General features: G+C 43.9%; 1 protein-coding gene across 3 annotated transcripts in view; it reads left to right on the plus strand.

Annotated features, from left to right (window-relative positions):
• LOC115584721 (protein ELFN1-like) overlaps window positions 1–22,194 on the plus strand; it is a 138,348-nt gene that overhangs the window by 109,581 nt on the left and 6,573 nt on the right. For 2 of the 3 annotated variants that reach the window (XM_030422360.1, XM_030422343.1), the window contains 3 exons: window positions 15,888–16,648; window positions 16,739–16,892; window positions 18,090–18,256. In XM_030422360.1, coding sequence (XP_030278220.1) covers window positions 16,365–16,648; window positions 16,739–16,892; window positions 18,090–18,256 — 605 coding nt within the window. In that variant the 5' untranslated portion in view covers window positions 15,888–16,364. Of the gene's footprint in view, window positions 1–3,003; window positions 3,025–15,887; window positions 16,649–16,738; window positions 16,893–18,089; window positions 18,257–22,194 lie in introns of those variants that run through there. The other variant, XM_030422351.1, reaches the window with a different exon arrangement.

Genomic DNA, 22,194 nt, shown 5'->3' on the forward strand with positions numbered 1-22,194 from the left:
AACATGCAGAAAACGAACAACGTGTGCTGGCAGGCACACAGAGACACAAACACGCACTGGTGGCAGAGTTACGGGTCGTATGAATACTTTCAACCATAATGTGTTTATCAGGAAGTGGCAGTGGGGGGAAAAAAGTGATTCTGGCTCTGTGTGTGTGTGCGTGTGTGTGTGTGTGCTCATCGGACACACTCATGTTGCTTTTATAACATTTCACAGTTGGCTGCATGTATCGAGACAGGAAGGAAATTAACAGCTTGAGGTGTCTGAGTGATGCTTCTTCAGCTGCTGCTAGCTGTGTGTGCTTGTGTGTGTGCTTGTGTGTGTGTGTGTGTGTTGTGTACGAGAGAAGACAGATACTGTAGAAATATAAAGAGAGGGAGAGAGAGAGAGAGCGAGAGGGATGCTTCTCTCTATGAGTTATGGAATGAAGCCCCGGTCATTTGTCTGTTGAAGTTCTAAAGCCAAACTTTGCGAAAGTTTTCAGACAGGCCATAACACGGTCCACCTACCAGAGCACATAAGCTCTGCTTTCTATTACTAAGAAATCTCTCTCTCTCTCTCACCCTCGCCCTCACTCACTCTCGCGGTGTAGAGGTCCCATATTTTACTGCATGCTCCGAAGACAACAGATAACTACAGTGGAGCCGCTTGTTCCGTTAAAAAAATCAGTCCACTTCTCAGAGAAAGGCTGGAGACTATTTTCTGGAGGAACTGATTGATCTCAAACAAACCTGCTTCTGAGCTTTTATCAAACTGAGGTGCTCTTAGAGGAATAATTCACAAAAAAAGGAGAAAAAAAAAATCTTCTGAGTATCAAATTGTCACCGCCGGTAGGCATGAAAGGTGCCTCTGCAGAGCTCCTGGCTTGTGTCTCAGTCAGCTCGGATCCACAGCAGGTAGAGTAACGTCCGGTTCGACCAGAGTGCAGCACAGTGAAATCAATTGAAATACTTGTAAAAGAGGCGGTGCTGCCAGCAACTCTTAAAAAATATACATACTGTTTACTTTTGGTTGCCCACTGGACACGTACAGCAGTCTCCTGGGTGAAAGTACTGCGCTTGTGTGACACAAACATCATCCCTGATGTCCCCTTAAAGCTCCTATTTGTAAAAAAAAAAAAAAAAAAAAAGAATTGATTTTTGAGTGGCCATCCCAAAGCGTCAGTATTTGACGACTTAAAAATCAATTTTTCTTATAAATAGTACCTTTAAGGGCGCATCAGGGATGGATGGTTGGGTCCCACTTCATACCTATTTGCCTGACTACCTTCTTTGCTGTCATAATGCCTAATAAAGAAACGTAAATGCGAGTTGTCGTTATAATCTCCTCTCACAGTCAACTTATATGGTCATTGGACTGGCTGCCTCTAACCAGACAACAACAATTAATTCAAGACGACCTGTTTGTACATTCAACCGCCGTCACGAGACTGAATGCCACGCTACATCGACTTTGTGGATGACTTTATAATCCGTCAGAACAGGATTATCAAACAATAACCCATTTTGCCTTTATTGGATAACAACAGTTTGGATTATTATTATTGTTTGTTGTAGTGTGTGGTGTACTGTGCTCTGTCTTCAGTATCAACTGTCTGTTGATGTATGTTGTTGTGTGTGTGGTGGCTTGGTGGCAAATGAATTTCCCCTTGGGGATTATTAAAGTGCAATCAATCAATCAATCAATCGATTCAGTTAAGAGCCGTGGGGGGAGAGAGGAGAGCAGAACCTGTGACTGTAACAAAAATGTTTCATCGCTTTTTCCAGTACTTGCCACATTCACCCATTCACACATTCATACACTGATGGCAGAGGCCGCCGTGCAAGGTGCCGACTGCACATTAGGAGCAATTGGGGTTCAGTATCTTGCTCAAGGACACTTCGACACGCAGCTCAGCTCAGCCCAGGGCGGCCGGGAATCCAACCAGCGACCTTCCGATCACTAGACGACCTGCCTTACCCGCTGAGCTACAGCCGCCCCTGTTCCCATCGAAATTCGCTGCAAATTTCAACGACATTCTCCCCCCAAAAAATCAGCATTTCCAGTCACTGTTAAGCAAATCGGGCACATCTGGATAAACAGTTGGTGGCATTGCTTCTCCAGTCGGGTGCCTTTTAACAACTGCGGAAGGAGACGGAGCAACGAGGATGTAATTAAAGTAAAACCATGCGCAAACAAAAACAACGTAGTAAAGATGATAAATAAGGAATGGTACTGGACGCTGGATCCGATGCAAAATAATATAACGTTTATTTCCAAAAAAGGGCAAAAAAGATGGGGAACAAACACACGATGGTTCTTCTGTCGAGCCTCTTATAGACCCGTCAGTGCCGTCAGTGCTGCACCTACAGCAGAAAAAGCATCATATGAATTAATTAGTCCTCAGATTGCAGTGACTCCTATTAACTGAACATGATTTATATATGATTTATATGAGTGTCAGAACGTCCACGGTAACTTCTCTTCTCATATTGTTCAACACAACACAACACAACACACTGTGGCTGTTTACACTCCTTTCATGTAGCACTGTGTCTGTATTGGAGCTCAAAGTGTTGTGTTTAGTTCGTATTGGCGAAGCGATGACTGTTTGGAACACACTGAATGTACAGATCCACGGTGGAAAAATGGGTCACGGCGGAGGAGCAGTTTGAAAAGTTTCTATAAAGATTTTGACCCACATTTTATTTTCTTTTTTTAGGTATATCTCTGAGTCACCATCGGGATCTATGGTAACTGATGTGAATCCAATGCTGCTTGAACTGTCCTCCTCTGCAAAAAAAAAAAAATCCTACAGACTTCTCTGAGTCACCTTTCGAGATCTTTATGCTCCGAGTGTTTCATACTCAACAGACGGATTTGCAGCAGGGAACTCCAGCATTACCTGTATGACCACCTGCAGAGTACCGGGGTCACAGTGACCACTGTAGGACCGCTGCGACACTGATGCTTCACACACATATAATGGCAGATTTTAAAGGGGAGGATACGGCCGCGTGTGCTCCTGCGTCTCCACTCTGGCAGGTGTGTAAAAGTCGCGTCCTGTGGAAACGAGTGAGTAACAGTAACGTTACCGCGAGGATATCAGAGTCCATTAGTTTTGCATGTGTAGAATGCAGGAGCCTGACAAATCCTTTTATATCAGAGAGTGTGCATGTGTGGGTGTGTGTTTATTTGTCTGGGATCACACATAGCTTTCAGACATGTTTATCTTCAACATTATTGTGTGTCCGAGTGTGTGTGTGTGTGTGTACGTGTGTGTACTGCGGAGTGTGAAATCCCATTAAGTGTGTTAAAACCCTCTTTGGCCTACTGCCCGCTCAGAGAGAGAGAGAGAGAGACTAAACACACACACACACAGTTATCACACCTGTGTGTGTGTGTATGTGTGTGTGTATGTGTGTGTGTGTATCAGCCTCTGGATGTGTCTGTGTAATTTTCTGATGTGCATGTCACACCATCAACACTGTTGTACCTCTCAACACAGGTTTTACCTCTCTGACATCGTATTTAAAACCAATTATTCAACATATGCCATCAAAGTTTATAAGTAGACATTTTCAGTGTTTAATTAAAATAAATTAATGCATTGATATATTAAAAAAAATCATAAAACGCTGAATTAAAACTCTAATTAAAAGATTATATACAGTATATGTCAATACATTGGCAATTAACTGTATCTAAATTAAATCACAACAGTCCTTTTTTGAAAGGCTTTTACTTTGAAATGCAATACAACTAAAGGAGTAAATATCCTTTTATTAGAATAAAATGTAATAATTCTGATAGAAAAAATTAATTTTTACATTTCGTTTTTAATTCCGGTGTAACACAAAACAATATAAGGAAAAAAAAACAACTGACCAAAAGTATGCGGACAGCTAAACATGACACTTGCGTGTGATTTATCTAGATTATAAAAAACAACATATGTTGACACGTTTGCTGCTCTGCAAGGTTTCTATGCATTTATTCCCATTCAAGCTAAAAAAGCTGCAGTGAGGTCGGTTACTTATGTCGGGTGAAACCGCTGGCTCACAGTCAGTAATCCATTTGTTGGATGAGGTTGAGGTCGCCGTATCTTTATAGGCGTTGTTTTTCTGCAGGGGGGCATTAGCGTGATGAAACAGCATCAGCCCTTAAACAAACTTCTGCCGCAAAGCTAGAAGCATGTTATTGTTTACTGCTGTGATTCACAACCACACAACGGGTCCCCAGATGATTATGGACGGGTAAGAAATATAAAAACAACACTGTTATGTGTATTTTTATTTGTCTCTGTTCTTGGCTTTTCTGTGTGAAATGCTAGATTCAACACTTTTGAAGACCTGGAATCGGCTGCCTCACATGTTAAAAGCTCATAAAACTGGGATCTGTTATGAGGAGCACATGTGATATACACTTGACTTTTGTAAAAAGGGGTCATTGGGAAAAAAAAAGTGTGGGTGCCACTGTCGACACCATTATGTAACATGCTGCAGCGTTAAGTCTGAAGCGAGGAAACTAGCACAAAGCATGAAAAACAGCCCCGGACAACAAACTAATAAAAACAAGCGTGTCCACAAACCTTTGGCCGTGTAGCGCACAACCAGACTCCTTTAACAAAAACAGTCGTTTTACCTCACAGAACAGAGGAGCTGCTGGTCCACCGCTGCCGTGATTCTGTTGTTGTTACTGCGAGACTTTGGTGTTTTTAAATGGTATGTTTGGATCCAAATGACTGTTTTTATCAAAGGAGTCCCGTGGTTCTGAAAAGAGTATAGATTCATATAATAGCGTCAGCCTCTAGTTGGAAAAAGGGCTGTTTGATTGCAGGCTAAAGCGTTGAAAATATTATAAACGTAGAATACAGCAGTGCATCGCTCAGCCTCTGTACTGGTTTTGGGGACATGCTGATTGATTGGACAGTTGGCTTATAAACCATCTGGAATCAAAATGTTGCTTCTTCACTGTGTTATTATCATCTACAGTTGTTAGTAGAAGTATAAGAATTCAAAGTAGGCTTCTCTTACTGCCAAACAGTACTCAGTTGAAGTACTTTAATGTAAATAGTTGTATATAACATTGTACATTTCAAAAACATATGTACAAATTTAGCAAACAACAATTTATATCTGCATTCTAAGTTATAAAAATGGTTCGTTAAACATGTTTGTGCTTTTCACAGTAAAAAATCTAACATTTTCCTGCACGGATTTTATGTTTTTTGTGTGATTTTAGGTCCAATGTGTTAATACAGTATGTCAAAATCATAAAATAACTGTAAATGTGAGGTTGTGCTGAAAAGAATGACACCAAACAAGGCAAGGTTAACAGTTTATAGGGTGAAATAAAAAGGTAAAATCAAAAGTAGTCAAAAGGCTGTTCAAGGCTTCATGTTGCTCTGAACAGAAACTCTCAGTCCTGCCGTGTGTTTAGTTTTTAGCTCCATTAGCTGTTAGCAGCCCACTGTCTGCTAACACATTAGCTAACCGACTAAATAACTAGCTCTTCACACAGATTTCTTTTGTTCACAATGTAGCATAATCAGTGGGAAAAATAACCAAGATGCTTCCTGCATCAATAGTACATTTTCTAACCCAGATTGCAAAATTGTTGCGGCCCAGATCTGGCCAACACCAGGCACGTTCATCTGGCCCACATACCGCTTGGAACGATGGCGTTTTGGCAGTCCGGTCCCGTTTGCCAGATCTGGGAACATCTGCAAACAGGAGCGGTCCGCCCGAGCGCCATCATTCCATGCAGAATGTGGGCCAGATGAACGTGTCTGGTACAATGTTGCTATCTGGGATGAATATTCCGATGTCCGATGATTTTTTTTTGGGTGTTTTTTTTAGGTCTCCAGTAAAAAGGCCTAGCCAGCCAGTGAGAGCATTTCCAGCACTGAGAGAGAGAGAGAGCGATAAGTGCGGTAACACAGCGAGAAAGAAGCGCTCGGTCGTAGTTGGCGCTCGCTTCAGTTCGTCATTTGCTTAAAAAATCCCTTTCATCCCGGAGAGGTCCTGGGGAAGATCTCTGTTCGTGCCAAACACATTTTCTTTTTGATTATGGATAAATTCTTCATGCAACCCCACTTCAAAAAAAAAAAGAAAAGAATCCTATCTAACCCCCTCTAATGATTTAATTACTGGAAAAACTATAGCCTGTGTAGAATAGCTGATGTTCAGAGTTCATTCTCGACCTTGGAAACAGCCGCTGATCAAAACAGTCTCACCTCCAGAACCGTTACGTAGCTGCGACGACTATCAAGACCGCCATTAACGGAGACCGTGGTCCTTGAGGTCAGAGCGACTTTTAGCATATACAATGTATAATTAATCGGTATGGTACACTTTATATATTATTCAATGACATGTTTCCATTCTGCGCCTCGCTCTCATTTACTCGACTCTCTTTCATGTCGCTCCGACTCTTCCCGCCACTGCCTCCCATCTTCCCTCTGTCCCCGATCTCTCCCTTTTCTTCCCCTTCTCTCCTCTCTGAATACTAAATGGATTACGTAACCATACATCGCTTCGCCACAGAGGATCATCCGTGGCATCTCACATGTTCACTTCTCTCTGCAGGGGAGTGACAAGTGGAGCACCGCGGGGCCGATGGAGGAGATTTATATCAGCGTTGCCTATTATTCTGGCGTAACCCCCACAACTGCTGAGACAGAGACAGAGACAGACAGGCAGACAGACAGCCGGAGACTCTGCAGCAGGAGGACGACAGAGACGGATGAGGCAGAGATTTTATACCGCGATAAGTGTAAATAAAAGAACTCGTATCAATAGCATTATTATTATTTTTTTTTTCTTTTCCAGTTTTAGCCCCGGCTCCCGTCCTCCACAGCACAGCAGTGAGTGTCTCTCGCCCTCTCTCTCCCCCTCTGTCAACACCCCAGCCCGGGCAGCACGCAGCGGAATATTTCTATAATAGAAATGTCCGTCACGCTCCGTGTTTCCATATCTCTTATAGAAACGTCCATCACGCCGAGTCTGGACGTCAGCTCAACCTCCAAACTCCCGCCACCCCAACCCACCCCACCCCCACAGTCCTCCTTCTTTTAAACCCCGGGGTGGGAGAGGAGAGGGGGGGAGAGAAAAGACGTCAGCCTGTGATCCCCATCAGGGATGTGTGATTTTGTGTGGTGTTGAAGCCTTATTTCCGGAAAAGTCAATCACTCCAATAGAGAGAGGGGGGGAGGGGGCAGAAGGGGGGGAAGATGGGGGGGAGGGGATTGGTGAGATGGGTGAGACTGGGAGTCAAAACAAATTACACCCTCGTGGACGTCTTTGAATCGTGCCGACGACAGACAGACGCGCACTCGCTCCCGGCGTGAGAGAGATGTAGTTGTTCTTGCCTCGGAGCGAGCTGCTTTTTGATCCGACTCTCTTTCACCTCCTCTCCCTCTCTCCCTCTTCTTCCTCCTCACTTCTTCTACTCCGTAATCTAATCTAATCCAGATGACTCACTTTCATCGATTGCACAAATCTCGTGTGTCATTTGTGCCCTGTAAAGTGTGTGTGTGTGTGTGTGTGTGTGTGTGTGTGTGTGTGTGTGTGTGTGAGTGTGTATACACCAGGGGGCGAGTAGTTTTGTACTGTTCAGAACTGACTGTGTAATACGGTCTGATGTGTGGTCCCAAGACGCCGAGGAAAGATTAATTCTTCACAAGCTCGTCCACAGTTTGACATCCCCGCGTCCTGGGGAATCAATAAGCTTCATAGTAGAAACGCAGGCAAAGGGAATTCACTTTTTTTTTTTTTTTTCTTTTTTGAAATCTATATTTAACCAGGTTACAACATCTGAAATCTAAAAGAAAAATCTGCAAGGGAGACCTCACCGACAAGTTGGGAGCATCACCGTGGATGAAGTTTTGGATAAATAACAGAAGAGCTTCTGCGGACGGACAGACAGACAGACAAAGGACCAGCGTCCCAAAAAAAAAAAAAACCCAAACCAACAACTTATTCAGACCGATGACAACTCCCGTGGATTCATCTCGCGCCGCTCCGACGAAAAGGCTTTGAACTCCGGCAGAGAAATGAGTTTCTGAATTTCCGAGCCTTTAAGCAGACAAATTTAAACGATGAACTCAGAGCATCATAAGGACTGTCGAGTACATCTCTGTCAGGGCTCCAGGCAACAAAGGGAAAAAACACTGTACGCCACTAACGTCCATATCTCTGTGTTACATAAATACCTAAATTATTTGGGAGCGATCCCAAAATAGCCTGGTAACTTTAAGGGTACATACGGCATTAAGAGGAGCTGCCTGTGACAGCGCTCGGCGAGCAGCCGCGGAGCGTTTTCAAAGCAGAATCAAGAACTTTGCAGTCGGAAGGAAAAACATGAAAGTTGAACAGAACTTTGAATTCTCTGCGCTTCTTGTGTGAGGAACTATGAAGTGAAATGATGGAGCCGCTTTCATGCATCATTTTTTTTCCACTTTTTTAAAAGAAGATAAAGATGTTTTTGGACATACAGCATCTGAGATCAGAACTCCGAGGCCTCAAAGATGTAATACGTGACGTGTACGCGTTAGAATAGCCAAAAACAGCTTCATATTGACAGGTTTCCTTGTTGAGTTGTGTAGTTACGTAACATGAATCCAAATGTTTCAAACACCGTTCACACTCAGCGATATCTAGAATGTTTTTCAGGGTAACAGTACATTTAATTTGTGACCCTGGGAAGAAACGGGAGGAGGGCAGTGAAAAACAGGAGTCCCGTGGTAAAATCAGGAGGCGGCACGGCTCGCCGACGTTAACTTGGAAGTACTGTCGGTTCAAATCTCCACACCTGCTGAGTCACTGGCTGCCTCTCTTTGTCGGGTCCGTTTACGGCGACAGCAAAATAACCAGACCGTGAAAACTCACAGCAACAGCAAACTCTGTCGCATTCACTTTGTCAGAAATTGCTTTGTCAGATACACCAGAAAAACCAGCTGGTGTATCTGTGCAGAGCGAAGCCACACGGTGTTTTAATAGGAAGTCAGACGAGAATAATTGAGACCGCGATCCGATTTCATGCCACGGAGTCGGTTAACTGTCCGAGGAGCTGAAGGTGTGCAGCCTGTCACCTTCAGCTCCTCGTGGCTGCTCCTTCAGGTTAAATACTCCGTGCAGTGTTCAAGACTGAGCCGCTGTCGAAAACGTGCCAGATAAAACCAACGAATGACGCTGCGTTCTGCCAGTTAAATGCTCTTTAAGTGACACATCAGTCTTGGGTTGGTTTGTGTAGCAGTAAGTTCATACAGCTGAGACACTGTGTACATGGTAAACAGTGACATCAGATGAGACTGCGCTGGATTAGATGAACACCTTGTTACCTGTTTTAAGGTGACGACTGTAGTACATCATATTTCTATAGATGTCGTTTGATATTTCAGTATCGGGCACATATTTTTACATGCTTGTTTTTCTTCCATGTCTATTTTTATAGGTTATGTTTAATCAACACTGTAAAAACTGTTACTTGATCCAGTTTTGTGATTGTGATTTCTGGGTCGCCGCTACCAATAAAAAACACAGTATGTCAAGTCATTAACTAATTAACTGTAACTACTTTAAATCGTTATGGCTTAAAAAAGAAATTAAGATTAATATTAAGATGTTCCTTTATTGATCCCCCTTGGGAGAAATTTGCAGGTAACACAGAAGTACAGAGGGAAATAAGAAGCAGCACAAGAGTCGATAATAATAAGAGACAATAATAAAGAGATATTAGAAAGAGTAAACTAATGAATTTAATACAAAACATAATTAAAAACTATTAGAATAAAGATAAACACTGCAGTAACTGTCCTTGTGTGTACATGACGTGTGCATTATATAATAAATGTGCCTCTGCAGATGTGCAGGGTTCCTGACATGATACACAACAACAAGAACAAAAAACAATCAGTCTTTGTCTTACATGCAGTAAAGTCGCATTATGTAGAAATTGATGAGTGCGACACCCGTCGTAAATAGAAATCCCAGGTACGTATCAGTTTGTCAGACGTCATGTCGGTGCTGACCACAAACAAATCTCCTCACGTAGAGCAGAAACATGTGACAGAGACACAATTCACCCTACGACAACACACTGTGCCATCAACATGACGTGGAGCTGATATTTTAAGGTAAAAATGTTACATAATGATGTCATAAACGCAGCTTAATGAACCGAAAACGTCGCTGCAGATAACAAACGCCGCATTTTTATTCCTCGTTGCGACACATGCCAACACGTGCTTTTCCCTCATCGTCGTGTTTCTGTCGACGGCTCCCTGGCAGCTTCGTTTGGGCGCTGCTGTTTTTCCACACCGGTGCCGGAATAGTAATGGGAGTCGCGGCGGAGCGTGAGGCGCCCCGGCTACACACCGCGATGTGCAGCGTGCCCGTGAACTTGCACGTGCATATTTTAATGTGCTCCCGTTATTAATGTGCTCATATTTCTGGCTCGCTTACAACCTGCCCAGGAGTGTAACCCATCTCCTAAGTGCTGTTCATCATTCACAGGGGAGCGCTGGAATGGTGTGTGTGTGTGTGTGTGTGTGTGTGTGTGTGTGTTCTGAGTTGGTATTTATCACACAGAAATCTATTGCAGCGCTCGGGGACAATACTTCTTATTTGATAGTTTTGTCCATTTTATTTTTATTTCGGCCAAACTTTTCACACCTTTTATTGTGTCGAGCGCAAAATAATAAAATAATAATAATTCTACTTTTACTCCTCTTGTTTTTTCCGGTAGTCGTGCCTGTATCCCCATTTTGGGTTTTTTTTTGCTGTATTTTCACAAAAGAGACGCAACACAACAACTCCATCAACGACCAGTTTGGATCAGTCGTGCTGATGTTAAACACACATCTGGTTTAGTCAAATGTATTCAAGTGTCGGTTAAAAACATCCATCAGTTCGTGAGATTACTTCCTGTTTTGACCCACAGCGATCCCCGGTAGCTGAGCATGCAACACAGCTCCTGCCCAATGAGGGATTAATGCTGACATTTCTGGAGCTCGCACATAAACCATTTACCTCCAAATGAAGTGCATTAAATAATCTGACTCAACTGTTTACCGGCTTGTTTGCAGCCCGTCTGATCGTCGGGCTGCTCGCTTGTTTGGCTTTGTAGTAGTGACGTCGCCGCTCAGCAGTTAGTCTGGTGAGTACAAAGTTGTTCCAGCAGCTACAGGATGGCAAAAGACCCAAACCGTAATAAAATCAGAGTAACTGCGACTTCCTCTGGCTCGGGGGTTGTGACACGCGGCAGTTACGTTTGAAGACATTTTGAGATATCTGCTCGTTTTCTCACCCGCAGATGAGAAGATCAATACCACTCATGTCTGTATGTTGAATGTGAAGCTACAGTAAAGAGACTGAAGGCAAGGCAGCCATCACATCTCGTCTGTTTAATCTTTGCAGATGTAGTTTTTAAGAGGAGTTCTGTGCAGGATTATTCCTTGATCGGGGGAGCTCCCGCGGATAATAAACAGCGGCAGATGGGGCCAATTAATAACAAAACATTTGGAACTAAATCACAGCGAACGAGAAAATGCACAAATTGAGTGCGTACTTCAACCAAACCTGTGCAATCGTCTCATATTTTTTTTTGGTGTTTTAATTAAGAGAACTATTTAATTGGGTGATCGGCGTCTGGATCGGAACGCACACCGCTGGCAGACAATGAATGCGCGCGCGAGGATGTTATTCAGATAAGAGTATTAGTCGGTAAAACTCCTGGATCTGCACCAAAACGTAACCACTTTTTGTTTGGCCCGTGGCCTAACCCCCTAACCAGATGTCACTGAAATCTGTTAAGTACCAAACAAACAGGATTGGAACACACAGCTTTCTTGGCAGACGTAGAAAGAAAAAGCGTTAACACTCCTCAACAGGATACAGCATCTTTCTTGTATCTTTTGGGCTCAACTCTGGATATTCGTGTGACGGAGGGAAGAATTGAGGATCAGAAACACAATAAAGATGTTTTTTTTTTCTTGTTGCTGAGGCTTTAAACTTTTACTATATACATTTGTCAACTTGCCTTACTTGCTTGCTGTTAGTTTGTTTCTGACGAGCTGCCGGCTGCCTCGATGAGCCTACAAGATGTCGGTTTTACAACGGCGTCATCGTCGTCGTCGAGTCGAAAGATGCCGGACTTGTTTTTGTCTTTTCAGAAGCAGGTTTGGCTGCTTCCGACGGTGTGTATAATGGAGACGTTGCACACGTTCTTTCATTCTTTCTCAGAAAACGTGTACTTGTACGCAATATATCCTGAAACCGCCGCGCTCCCGACACCGTAACCAGTCACCCTTTTCAGTAAAGCAAGGTTAGAGTCCACCTCGGTCTCCCTCCCCTCCGCATGACGGTTTGTACCCTATAAATCTTTGAGTGTGACACGACTGGAAAGCGAGCCGGTCATGGTGCTGAGTGCTGGAATATTCCACGGGATTGTTCTCAGCAAGCCGAGGCAGCGGCGTGTGTGAAGGGCGCGCTGAGAGCTGGAGCGCGGTCGGGGGAAGGCGATGAATGATGCAAAATGGAAAAGAGGCCGACAGACTCTCAGCGGTCCCCTCTGCGTATTTCACGTTAGCTACTACGAGTGTATTTACTACAAAAGGAGGTTAAGTACAAACCAGTAACTGCTACTGTATCTGTTCCTGCTCTCCGCTGCCCTGCGCTGCTCCTCTGTCTCGTGGCTCTTCAGCCGACATCACTCACCTCGATACAAAAAGAGGTCAGGCAGAATTCAGCTGTCTCCGCATCTTAACCAAACTGTCTGGCCTCCCCGACTGCTCCGCATCCTCGATACACCCTCGCGTTCTCTGTTCTCAACAGCTTGTTTACCCGGGCTTAACCCTCGCTCAGCAAAATGGACATTTCCTGTGCATATGTGTTTGTTTGTCTGTGTGTGTGTGTGGCTGGCAGCAGTTCATACCCTTTCTCCGGTGGCCTAACCGGGTAGTTTGTCTCACGCTATGTGGGAGGAAGTCTCAGCATCAATTATAGATTGTGCTGACTGGATGGAAAAGCCCATGCGTGAGCGTGCACGCCTTACAAGTGTGCATTTCCTGACGTTCCTATAGGGATAAGAGGTCAGAGCTTCCTCCCTCCTTTCAAAATCACGTAAGCAAAAAAGGGGGACGACGGAAATCCCGACCGAACCGCCGTGGGATCCACTCCGTTTTGTCTAGACAAGGACGGCGCGGTTTTACATTCATCTTTGTTTCTGTCTACTTAATATTTCTGCCTTTTTAAAAGCACCGCGTCCCACGAGGCCAAAGCTGTTGCAGATTAAATGTCACCGGGCTGAAAGACAGGCCGACGCCAGTTGACTGATGAGCCGTGAGAATGAGCGAGGAGGGCCGAGCAGTCGGGATGGGCGCTGTGACAAAATCTGATTTCAGCGTGATGCCAAGTAAATACCAGGGCCAGACTCACAAATATCAACATCAATATTTGTATTATTTAAAGTGTCTGATGATGTATATGTGTGGGGGAGAGTGAGTGTATCATTAAAAGGCTTCTGAACACGTCGCCGTCACCACCAAATGATCCGACGCATGTTTAAACTCTGACAGCAAACAAAAGAAATGTAATATATCTGAGAATTTGCAGCAGGCAGAAAAAAACGACGCAACTAAATGACGCCAAAACTGATCGGTTGAATTCTTCACGATGCATAATATGAATTCATGAAACATTCAAATATCCTGGCGCAGGAAACGGCAGCGCCGGTCCCACAATCCTTAATTGAAAAGTACCTGAAACATCACCATTAAAGCTACTGTTCCATGCAGCCTTAACGCTAGGACTTAATGCTAAGTACAGAGCTAATCATCTTAATGCTCATTGGTAGCGATCCACTGAATGGCAGCTGAGTACAGGAAGCTTGAGATTATGCGAGGAAAGGCATGCATAATCTAAATGACACTGTAAAAGACCCCCTGCCACGCACTAAGAAGTGTGCTCATTTTCTTAGAGCGTAATGTAACACCAGATAGATCACCACTGTGTGAGTCCAGTTTGAGTATTGGGTTGTATCAACCCCTTATAGACGCTGCAGCTCTGAGGATGTCAAGGAAATGTCTCAACTACTATAACATAACACAGTCATGCTCTCCTCAGGAATAACCGTTTATTAGCTCTGGTGATCCTCCAACTTCCACAATCAGGCCAAAATGCAAATTTGTCAGATACTTTGGTTTAATGGCCAAATACCTGCAAAACTAACGACATCAACCTCAACTACAATCTGTTGACTTCTAATTAGCAAGTGATAGAATGCTAACAAGTGACGCTAACCCTAAGTTAGCACCGTTGCGCTGGTGGCTGCTGCAGGATCTTTGTCTTGTGTAGCCGGCAGCGATGACAGCTGAGCTGAGTAGCCGGGGTGATACAAGAAGAGAGCGATTGTGGACATCACGCATAATAAACAGTTGTAATTATGTATTTATGTTTCCTCACATCCTCTGTCAATCGCACGCACGGCACTTTGAGTTGTATTTGAGTTGTTTGGAAGGTGATTGAACGATTTATACCACATGTGCTGGCAAATAACGACGGTAGCTGTTTTTAATTACAGCCCAACTGAGCAGCTTTGACGTGTCATAAAGTTAACGTAATGTGACGCGCATTCAAATCTTATTTTCGCTTCTTTAAACACCGATCAATATCTGCGACAAGTCCCTCCCGAGCTGCTCCCTGAATCCGTGAAATGCTGCAGCAGCTTCTTGATTATCTTCTGCACACTCGTGATGAACAAGTTTCACTTCTTTAGGACGAAGGATCAGAGAGACACTTGGAAGATAACACAGAGTAACAGAAGCGACTATAATGAAATTGCGGCGAGCCAGAATGTGGCATCAGGGCTTTTCTCTCTCTCTACAAGGACGCCGATAGTTCAGAGACGCTCTGTCCCGCGCACAGAAAGCATTACCCTCCTCCTCAGATTAGAGGTGACACATCAGCACCTCCCCGCCTCGCTATTCATCTGTAATCAATAAGGAAGGGAACAGCGGCCAAAAGATGTTTTTGTGCGGAGGGCGCCGGACCTTTCGCTCCTTCCCGCTCCTTCTCCTTCACCTCCGTGATGTCACATCCTGTTTGCTGCTCTCATGAGAGCTGAGAAAACCGGCTCTCAAAGAGAAGAGGAAGCCACTATTCTAGCACATTCCCCAGACAGAGAGCCACTCTACAGCCCTCTCTCTTCCCAGCCTCATCCTTTTTTCTCACAGAATCACTGCCTCTTTCACCGCCTCACCCCTCCCTCCCTCCCTCCCTCTCGCTTCCCTCTCTACTCCACCCCCCCCCCTAAACATCACTCCTCAACACTCCCTTGCACCCACTTTTTCCTCCTCCGCCTCGCCACTCCACAGCGCTTTGCGAGCCTCTCTCTGTTCTCAGCCCTCCTTCATCTCCTCATGTTCCATCAGACATCAGCTGTTTTTTCCCAGGAAGTGTTTTATTTAGAGCAGATTAATTAATTAGATACAGTATCAGAGTAACGGCCATTCTTAGCCCGGGCCTATCGAGGCGCCCGAGGGCTAATAGCGCGGCAGGGAAAATGTGTGTACGCACTGCAGGGACGAAGCTGTGTGTATTTATAAAGATTTGCAGGTGCTTTTTTGTGTATCCGCGCCGATGTGCGCTAATTGGACTTGTCAAGAAGAAGTCTTATGAGCGCGGTGGAATGTGTGTGTGTGTGCATGCGTAAAGCGTGTTTGCGCCGGGCCGCGTTATATAAGAAGAAATAACTACCTCCATCTCATCATGCTGGTAACAGGGTTGTGTTTGTTGGTATCTCACAGAATAAACCACTGTGTTTCATTAGCGCCTCTCTTCTAACACCCTCCTCCCCCCCCTCTCTCTCCCTCCCTCCCTCCCCTCCCTCTCTCTCTCCCCCTCCAGGGACGAGTTCTCACACCAAGTACAGAGCAGAGAGCAATGAGGAAGAAAGAAAAGAGGTGCTTGTCTAATCAGATATGCAGATGGCCACAGAAGACATGAGAACCAGCCAATCTGGCGCCAGGACAACTTCCGCTTGCCAATTTATACATAACAAATCAAATGCGACCCCCTAATTGAACAACTGATACAGTTTTACCTGGACACGCACACTGCCAACGGAGCGATCCATCATGTCCTGCACATAAATTCCTTAATCCCCGAACCCGACTTCGACTCAAACTTCAAATTTTTCCGCCGCACGATTACGAGGAAGCCGAGTAGAAAACACAGGAGCGTTGTTACCATGCTGTGACTACACCTCAAGCTGTGCAGACACACATCTGACAACATTAGGTCACCACAAACTAATATATGAGTCTATAAAACCGGCGCTCACTCCCTTTTCAAATGGCGCCCGCCCGCTTGAATAAATGTTAGATGGTCTCTGGTCGGCTTTCTCCAATGGATATTGTGATGACATCCCAAATGGCCCAGAGAACAGGACAGGGACGGCAGAGACATAACCTAACCGGAGGCTCTTCATCAGCGGTCCTGTCCACAGCCAGCTCCTTCCTCTGTTGGCTCGCCCTGGTGTCAGTAATGCGGTTGCCGGCGGTCACAGCCGACTGCTGGCTCATCGAGGGGGAGAAGGGCTTCGTGTGGCTGGCGATCTGCAGCATGAACCAGCCGCCTTACGAGGCCATCCCCTCCCACATCAACAGGTAAGAGGAGTTACGATGAAAAGTGAGTTTCGTCGACGTAAATTTTTTTGCATCTTTCACAAAAACCGGCCTTCACACATCTCTCCACAGCACCATTGTGGATCTGAGGCTGAACGAGAACAAGATCCGCTCGGTGCATTATTCTTCGCTCAGTCGCTTCGGCAACCTCACCTATCTGAACCTCACCAAGAACGACATCAGCTACGTGGAGGACGGAGCGTTCTCGGCACAGTTCAACCTGCAGGTGAGCAACAGAACTAACGCACAGCCACACACAAACACACTCGTGAAGGCGCTTGGTGAGGTGTATACACACAATGGGGGAAGTACATTACCCGGGAAGTGTGATGTGTTGAGCTTACAGAAGGTTAACTTTATAAATATTACACTTTTGACTTCACTACATTCATTTTGAAGTGATGATGCTGGACAGTGTAACAGTATATTTAAAGGTTTCACAGACAAAAGATTTGATAACGTAATATGATTCGTTCTTATAGTTTAAATTAGGGCTGTCAGGAGACCAGATTTTCACAACATGATTATCGCCAGCGAATTAATTCATATCAATAGAAATGTATTTTTTTTTAAATGCCAGCAATCAAATGTATCTGTAACTTTGTTTACGGCATGTGTTGGCAAATAAATTACCCCCAAAATACGTAATGTGTAAGGAGGAGTACTGTAACCATAACTGCAAAAAAAGGACAAAACTGTACACACAGAACAGTTACTTCAGAATACTCTGTTTCTGATGAAAAGGCAACCAGATGAACCTATAAACAAAAGATGCATGAGGCCTGACATATTCACTGGATTATTCACACAGTATTATCATGTGTGTATTATTCACACAGTGTCGATTTAATTAATTAAAATGTTATTTTTCCAGGAAAGATCAAACCCAGTGGCAGAACAAGTAGCATAGTAATCAGTATTTATTAAGAAGGAAAAAAAAAGTCCATTTTGCTGATAATACTTCAGGTCTTTAACTTAAGTAAGCTTTTGAATGAAGGACGTGTAACTGTAATCAAAATGAATATTTTGACACTGTGATACTGATACTTTCTCTAAAGTGAAGGATCTAAATTCTCCCCGAATCACACACACACACGTACACATGAAAGACAACTCCCTCTCATTATGGCTTCCAGAGACATTGAAGCGAAAGTGTTTGCACCAAACTGAGCGGAGCGCGGCCATAATGAGCTGGCATGCTCACACATCTACCCCGGCTGCTGGAGCCGTGCCAGGAGGTAAAATGTGAACAGGATCTTAGTAAATTCAGCGCAGCACAGAGGCTTAGATCACCATGTGAAACATGAATTGTACAGAACTGTTGTTTGTTTGTTCTGTATGTTCCCGGCTCGCAGGGAGTGATGCCTGGCGCCGGCCGCCTCCTCAGAGATTAGAATAATCCCACTTGTCTTTGTCTCCCCAGGTTCTCCAGATGGGTTTTAACAAGTTAAGGAACCTGACAGAGGGGATGCTGCGGGGCCTGGGCAAGCTGCAGTATCTCTACTTGCAAGCCAACCTCATTGAGACTGTTACACCCAATACCTTCTGGGAATGCCCCAACATAGAGAATATAGACCTCTCCATGAACAGGTACCACCTGGGTCCATGTATGTGTGTGTGTAATGACAGGGAGAGAAAAACAAGCTGTCATAGAAACAATTAGGTGATGGATTCATCAGATGACATAAGTCCTATTCACAGAGGACTCACATTAGCATGGGAACCTCTTGTGATTTAGAAATTACCACCTGAAGTGTTCGTGCTGCGTATTAGCATAGGATGAGCAAAATCGGTGTTTTACTTTTACTCGACATCATGTCGTGAGTGTGATGTCAAGGCTCTGTGCTCTGTTCTGCTTGTTTTTCAGCAGCAACATTAATATTATAGGTTCAACTTGATTTCACTTTCTGAATGTGTTCCAACTAATACCACACATTTGCAGCTGTGTGCGTTAACACGACAACCTTTCATTGCCGCGAACCTTCTCCATCATCACACTGAAACGTCACTACAGCAGATCTTACAGCACAGCCACTAACTGCTGTTGAACATATTTATTTGAGCCGCAGTTTAATTTCTTAGTTGTTCAGCTGTCTGAGAACAGGAAACAGATGTTTTAAGAGAAACGTAACCACAGATCACAGACGTGCTGATTGGTACGGAGCTAATTTTAACAACGTGAATTACGGACATGACATCCTCCGCCTTTACTACAGGTATTTCAAGAAATCTCCAGGTGATACTCTAACCAATAAGAGGAGAGTGAGTTGTGACTGTAAGGGAAATGTATGATATGGAAATACTGACCTTTTCCAGAAGACTGTGAGAGTATGGTTTAAAATGGTTATTACATAGGAACAAGAATGTTACGTAGAAAGAAAGAAAATACTTGGTTCTGTCATTTTCTTATTTCTTCCTAACATCTGGTTCATCTGTAACATTATTATCTGACTTCTTCACTGTGATTATCTGCTTTGTATAGATTCATGTCGTAAATACTACTATTACACATGGATATGAATGTTACATATAAAAAGAACATTATTCTCTGCCTGTTTTGCGAGATACATCCAAAGTCACTCTTCCTGGGGACGACTGCAAAAGTAACCCGTAACACAAAGCTAACTATTATTATATGAGCTGCGTTGTATTGCCCCTGGTGAGCTGTTAGGTATATGTGTACTAAAACAAAAAACATCAAAAACAAGTCATAAGGAAAAAAAACAAAAAAAAATGAACATTTCCAGCGCAGCAGAGCTAGATGAAAGAATGCAGTAAGCTTCTTAAAACAGGCTCGGTGTCATCACCCAGAGGGCTGACTTCCAAATTCACCAATTTGCACTGATGTTGGGCAGACTTACCAGGAAAAAGAAAGCACTGCAGGGGATGCAGAGATAGTCTTCCTCAGTGAGGCATGATGCAATGCTGCAACAAGCCGTCTTTTCAATAGAAGTTGGGATTCCTGCTCTTCCACGGTGGGAATAGCTGTCTCGCTCTCGCCATCGGTTCTGTAACTGGTATTGATTTCTTGACTTAAATGTGGCCGAATTGAACAGGTTTAACTGTTCTTTTGAGCTCGCTGAAAGGTATTCTGGGAGATGTAACCTTGGACAATAAACTAAGGTATAAGAAGACTCTATAAGAAGTTCTTTTAAAGGGGAAGTGCACTGATTTTACACATCAGAATCTGCGGACAGGTCTCGGAGTACTGCTGCAGAGAGACGGCCCGAGGCATAAGCGAACTAAGCGGCTGTTTGGGGCCCCTTTAATTTTTACATATTAAAGACATTAAACAAGTAACATGAATTAATGAATAATTCAAGACAAGATGATTCTGATTTCATGATCAATATACCTGCCTGCAACGGCTGTGTCTGCCAGCATTTGAGTCATGCGCATAAACTAGACACCTCGTGTGCATAGACAAAGCAAGGATGGATTTTGGATGGAGTTCCTCTGAATGAACCTGAATGACTCAAGAGGTGAAGGGGCCCTGAAGCCCGAGTCGTGGCGTGAGGTCACTACCTCAACGAGTCAAAAAGCAAAAGGCTATGAATCTGAATGAATCTTATGCATCTGTGCCGAGGGGGACAGTGGTTCATAATCTGTCATTGTAATAATGCAATTTATAATGTAACATTATAGTGTGACAGTTGTGTCAATAGATGTCAAGCACAGGTGACTCCGCGGTGGTGGGAGGGGGGCCCAAATCAAATTCGGCTTAGAGCTCCCAAAAGGCTTGGGCCGGCACTGCTGCTGCTGCATATTGAAAAAAAAGTACTGAAAATACAGTATATAGCTTTCTGCAACACCAGAAGAAGCTTTGCAGACTTTGAAGAAGTCTGACGACAGGAGCCACTTGATAGTGAGCTGAAGACTACAAGTTTGAAAATGAGAAAACACTGGGGGGTTAGAAAGAAGTGAACTCACCAGACCTCTGCTCCAGGCCAACAGCTGGAGGCTATATAGGAAATACTAACATCACACACCCAACTCTGACTGTACTGCTGGTGATAGTGTTGCATTGTGAGTGATTGAGGAGAAATTTTGTGATTGTCCATCATGGGTTTTACACTTACAGTCACACCTGGTATCAACATGCATTCTGAGTGATCCGAACGCAATCAGAGCTGTGAACAGCCCGAAGACACATTGAGGAGGCATGTGAGATCCAATCACTCCTCAAACCACATTCTATTACGTGTCCTGGTCCATGCTGAAGGACCGCCTACTCAACTGACATCCCCTGAAAAACAAGGAGAAGTAGCAGGGGCGGTTCTAGGGGGGGGGGGGGTTAACTCTGAGTCCAGACCCCTCTGTGGCCCCCCTGACAGGGAGTCTGCATCATGATACAATGACAGATTTCTTGCACTGATTTTGAACTGAAGGGAAAGACAGAAATAAAGTTTATCAGCAGTTTACTACCCAATCAAAATTGTTGAAATTGTAAACACTGTTTTCTGAATGAGGGATTTGTCTTTTTTTCCTGGGTTGTATGTGCCCCCCCAACAAAAAAGGCCGGCCCCAACCTGGCCCCCCTATTAAAACTGGTCTAGAACCGCAACTGAGAAGTAGCCACCACTACAGGCAGGACGGACTACAGACTGTTTGATTTACATGAAGTTCACTGCAATGTTAAATACCTTTTTATCTGCCGGTGTCATTCTGTGTCAACTAAGCACTGAGCTACACACTGCGGCACACCCAGACTAATATACCCGGACAGATAATGTGATTTTAAGAGTTTTTGAATGAGGACAAACTTTATAAATTAAAATGGATCCTGCAAATCCTACATAATTCATGCCTTCTTATAAATTCTACATTAATATTTATACCATGACATTACATTGTAAAAACTGTCTGTTTTTCACGGCACCGCTGTACCAGCCGACACCCGACTCATTTTAGCATTTAAGCTACATTTATCAGAGAGGACAACATTGTACTGATGGTAAACATGTCAAATCTGCCTAATAAGTAATATAAGTCTTCTAATATAGACATTTGTGCTGTCAAGTCCCCTTAATGAACTCCCCATTTTAAGGATCTTTTTCCAAAATGACATACTGAAATTAAAAGCATGACAGCTCCCACATAGTTTGAGACTCAGGGATGTGCTTGGTACCATTGGAAAGGTAACACCCTCAAGTTTTTTCTAGAAGTGTAAGTGTGATTCTATGACATACTGACACAGAGTTACAGAGGTTGGAAATCAGGTTTTGGTTTCCGTCCAAAAACAAGGGTGTTCCTATGTTGGAACGGTGTTCCTTAATGGGTTAAAAAACTTAAAGTATTTAAGATATTTCATTTAAACTAGAGTAGAGAGTGTTAGATGCATGTGGAGACGCATGTTAATGCCAGGTGTGAACTGACGGACCTACAGCTGTCTACTTGTGATCGGATCATTCAAGACTAATGTTGATAACACGTCTTAATCCCCTCAGTGTTACGGAGATGAATTGCTAGGAGTATTTTTTTTTTTTCGTGACAGATTGTGAGACTGTATTGAGCCATGTGAGTGCATG

This window comes from Sparus aurata, chromosome 1 (assembly GCF_900880675.1).
Source record: "Sparus aurata chromosome 1, fSpaAur1.1, whole genome shotgun sequence".
Classification (NCBI taxonomy): domain Eukaryota; kingdom Metazoa; phylum Chordata; class Actinopteri; order Spariformes; family Sparidae; genus Sparus; species Sparus aurata.